Source organism: Anoplophora glabripennis, unplaced genomic scaffold, assembly GCF_000390285.2.
Source record: "Anoplophora glabripennis isolate ALB-LARVAE unplaced genomic scaffold, Agla_2.0 scaffold296, whole genome shotgun sequence".
NCBI lineage: Eukaryota > Metazoa > Arthropoda > Insecta > Coleoptera > Cerambycidae > Anoplophora > Anoplophora glabripennis.
This window is the reverse complement of record NW_019416601.1, coordinates 463,561-468,078: the sequence shown is the minus strand read 5'-3', so window position 1 is coordinate 468,078 and position 4,518 is coordinate 463,561. Positions and strand designations below refer to the sequence as shown.

Below are 4,518 nucleotides of genomic sequence, written 5' to 3'. Positions count from 1 at the left end.
GTACAATTTAGTTGCATTTTTTGAACCTATAAATATGATTCATTTTTAACAGAGATCAGTATTGAATTAAATTGTGGTGGTAATGTTTTTGAAAAAGTAAGTAAACTTTTTAAATATTAATAGCAAATAGTAAAACTGAGATTAATTTTGAGCCCAAAAACTATAACCGCCGCGCGCCATTATTCCATGGCTAGAAATTGGCCTCAATGATTTGGGATCGAGGGGGATTATCCCTCTTTATCCTGCCTCATCTCGTGTAGGCCTGGACAGCCTTCGTAGGTGGGCCCCATCCGTCGTCTACCCCGACCGCAAATGCGGCCGGTGTAGGCGCTTTGTGGGACCTCCTTTTGTCCTGGCTGGGCCCCGCCGGCTAGGGCCCTTTCTTCTGGCGCAAACTATAACCGTTGAGTGAGGTCTCACTCAACGCTATAACATAACAATTTGTTGTTTCAAATTACCTAAATATATATTTTTTTGCTTTCAGGATAGGCCATTATGCAAATTTTCGTAAAAACCCTAACGGGTAAGACCATCACGCTAGAGGTCGAGCCTTCTGACCCAATAGAAAACGTTAAAGCTAAAATCCAGGACAAAGAAGGTATTCCTCCCGATCAACAGCGTTTGATCTTCGCGGGTAAACAACTAGAAGATGGGCGCACTCCTTCTGACTACAATATCCAAAAGGAATCAACCCTTCACTTGGTTTTACGGTTGAGGGGCGGCGGCAAGGGCTTCAGGGGTAGGATTGAACCCTCCCTTAAACTTTTAGCCGAAAAATATAACTGCAATAAAATGATATGCCGCAAGTGCTACGCCAGATTACATCCAAAGGCTACAAATTGCCGCAAGAAGAAGTGTGGGCACAGTAACGATCTTCGCCCGAAAAAGGAGTTGAAGGAGTATTAAGTTTTGGTTTATTTGAAGAAAACTTATTTTTTCAACATCTTAATATAAAATGTGTAAGTACAGACATTAATAAAGAATTTCGATTTTCATGTATTTTATATTATTGCACAATATTATTAAGTAGTGTAGACGTACTGATCGAAAGCAATCTTTTAATTTAAGAATTTAAAAAAATTCAAAAGCTGTTTGATATAACATTATTGTATAAAATTTATTAGATATAACAATTTATTTATTTTTTTTATATAGATATACAGAAAAAAGTTTATATAAAAGTTGAACAGAATCAAGAAACTTAAACTACAAAATTAGTTTGAAACATACAGGGCGATGAGTAAAAACGAGACACACCAAATATTACATTTTTTAAATGGAATACCCTATATATTTTTAAATATATGGATATAAATTATGTATATGGCAATATAAATAGCTTATCTTTTTATTGCGAGGTTGCCAAGTTATGTAGAAAATTCTTCGAATTTTGGAAAAAAAACATGAGACCTCGAAGAAGTTGTATTAACTTTCAGCTACTAGCACTTACAAAATAATTAAACAGAGTTATAGGCAAATATTAGACAAAGCCTCCTATATTAGCTAATATCTATATTTTATACAGGGCATTTTTTATAATACGATCATTTTTAGAAAGTTTAAACTTGATTTTCAAAATTTTTTCTAATGGAACACCCTGTATTTTATTGTTCTATTTTATTCACATATCGGTCCACTTCAACTTTTATTAAGCATTTAAAAAATGTAATATTTGGCGTGTCCCGTTTTTACTAATCGCCCTGTATGTTTTAAATTAATTTTGTCCTTTAGGTTTTCTAATTCTGTTCAACTTTTATATAAACTTTTTTTCTGTATTATGAATAACACAGGAGTTATTTTACTTTCTCACACTAATGGCTCACCCTGTATGTTGGTGACAAATAGAAAAACTGTTAATGCCACTAAGAATTTCCAAATTTTTCCTTTTGCCACCCACTTATTTCCACCAAAAAAAATAAAAATAAGGTTATCACATACTGCCAAATTTTATTCATTTGCACTTTGATAGAATAATAATAATTATTAACATTTTACTAAACCATCATATTGAAATACATAAGGAATTTCCAATGACATTAATTATTAAACTTGGAATAAAATTAGAATTATTTATTTATTTATTTCTAATTGAATTGAATAAGGATTGAAAGTTAATAAAAAAAGGAATTTAAATAATTGTAATATATAAAATGAAATTTAGTTTAGATATTGTAAAATATAACGATAAATTATGTAAAATTTAGGTATAAACGTGTGCGAATAAAGAAAAATTATACCAAATTTAAAATATGTAAACATGTATTTAATCAAAAGTGGGACACTATATAAAAATTTTGTATGGCAACGGGGGTTGAGTTAAGTTATTCCTGTTTCGCATCGTATTAGCTACTATATCCTATACAAATTTAGTTTCGTACAACTCTCGGTTTCGAGAATTCAATACCTATGTATGTTTTCAGCCACGAAATTTGAATAATTGCAAATATTTCGAATTTTCACCCCCAAGAACGGCGGTGACAACATTTTTAAAAATATGGCGATGTTTCGCATGGTACTAGCTATGTCCTGTACACATTTAGTTTCGCACAACTCTCTCGGTTTCGAGAATTAAATACCTATGTATGTTTTCAGCCACGAAATTTGAATAATTCCAAATATTTCGAATTTTCACCACCAAGAACGGCGGTGACATCATTTTTAACATGTCATTACAACCTGACATAAATTAATGTAATTGGAGAGATAAAATACAAAATTATCAGCGAAAATCAATACATTGTCAACCAAATACTTTTTCAAACAAAAATATTAGTTAATATAACAATCAAGATTTGGCAGTTCGGTTCATATAATTTCAGTGATAAATAATTTATTTAATTTTCCAAGGAAAATCCATGAAGTTAAGTGGTGATTCATTTGATGTATTATAAAAGAAATATATTGTTAATATACTGTTTATATTTTTGTTGAGAGCATTTTGAAATTTTCTTTTTATTAAATTTTGAATCGCCCGTGATAAAAGAGATTTGTGTTCATGTTCTAAGAAAGATTTATTATTAATTTGAATAGTATTTTATTTAAAGAATCTTAATCAAGGTCATTTGAAATTTTATTTATGGAAAATATTAAACTAAAATTATAAAGACCCCCAATATAGGTAAATGGACAAATAATTAATGATAACATATTATTAACATTATTATTGAGACTATTACAAATAAGTAAGTATTTATAAATCATATAATATTATGAGAATATTGTGAGAATATTATTATATTTCAAAAAATAATACTAAAAATGTATTTTCCTTCTAAATTTAGCTGTATATACCGTAATAGTATTACGGTAATACTATAAAAATACAAATAAATGATTATTAAAATCATAATTAATATTAACAGAACATATTCAATTAAAATAAATATATATTTTTAAATAAAATACATTTAACCTACTCAACTTCTTTTTATTTTGGTGAAGATTGTTTATTAGCATAGTTTTATAAAGAAATATATAAGGAGAAAGGTAGATTCTTCTACATTCTGTATATTACTGGTTTCAATTTCATATATTTGGTATCTCGGAAATTTGTCTTTTAGACACTCGGTTCGTTAGACTTTTCAATCTAAAATCCTGAAGTAACAAACACCCTGTATGATCGTATCGCCAAAAGTGTTGCCTCGGCTTACACATTGTTGCACAATTTGTACTTATGTACTGAATACGCAGAATCAGACGCTATCTGCGCTCGTACAATTTATGTTTTTTGAATCTATAAATGTGATGTATTTCTGTAAAAGATCAGTATTGCATTAAATTGTGACTATAACGTTTGTGAAAAAGTAAGTGAACTTTTTGAATACTGATAGCAAATAGTAAGATTCAAATTGAGCATAAAAACTGTAACATAACAATTTGTTATTTCAAGTTAAGTTAAATATTTTTCTCTTTGTTTGCAGAATACGCCATTATGCAAATTTTCGTAAAAACCCTCACGGGTAAAACTATCACGCTAGAGGTCGAGCCTTCTGACACAATAGAAAACGTTAAAGCTAAAATCCAGGACAAAGAGGGCATTCCTCCTGATCAACAGCGTTTGATCTTCGCAGGCAAACAACTTGAAGATGGACGTACTCTTTCTGACTACAATATCCAAAAGGAATCAACCCTTCACTTGGTTTTACGGTTGAGGGGCGGCATAGGAGGTATGATTGAACCCTCCCTTAAAATTTTAGCCAAAAAATATAACTGCGATAAACTGATATGCCGCAAGTGTTACGCTCGATTGCATCCAAGGGCTACAAATTGCCGCAAGAAGAAATGTGGGCACTGTACCGAGCTTCGCCCGAAGAAGAAGTCAAAGTACAATTAAGTTTTGTTTTATTTTTTCAACAACTGAATATAAAATGTGCATTATTGACACTAATAAAGAATTTCGATATTAATGTATTTTGTATGAAAAAGGCAATAGCGGAAGTCGTAGGTTTATCTCCCACTGATTAAACTGATAAAGCTATTAAACTATTTAAGTGTTTTCAAAAACTGTTTGGTATAACA

General features: G+C 30.5%; 1 protein-coding gene across 3 annotated transcripts; it reads left to right on the top strand.

Moving 5' to 3' along the window:
* On the top strand, positions 1 to 4,406 carry LOC108912588 (ubiquitin). Of its 3 annotated transcripts, none has more exons than XM_023455056.1 (2): positions 1 to 96; positions 485 to 995. In XM_023455056.1, exon 2 carries the CDS (start codon positions 496 to 498, stop codon positions 904 to 906), a length of 411 nt encoding a protein of 136 aa, XP_023310824.1. In that variant the 5' UTR covers positions 1 to 96; positions 485 to 495; the 3' UTR covers positions 907 to 995. The 3 variants fall into 3 exon arrangements, with proteins under 3 accessions (XP_023310824.1, XP_023310825.1, XP_018573373.1); XM_023455057.1 differs by lacking the exon at positions 1 to 96 and adding an exon at positions 3,921 to 4,406 and having other exon boundaries at positions 485 to 739; XM_018717857.1 differs by lacking the exons at positions 1 to 96; positions 485 to 995 and adding exons at positions 3,689 to 3,803; positions 3,921 to 4,406.
* The last annotated feature ends 112 nt before the right edge of the window (positions 4,407 to 4,518 follow it).

Coding starts and splice junctions, on each gene's coding strand:
- LOC108912588 (XM_023455057.1), top strand. CDS start 496: ATGCAAATTTTCGTAAAAACCCTAACGGGTAAGACCATCACGCTAGAG. Junction 740..3,920: donor CGGCGGCAAGGGCTTCAGGG/GTAGGATTGAAC, acceptor CTTTGTTTGCAG/AATACGCCATTATGCAAATT.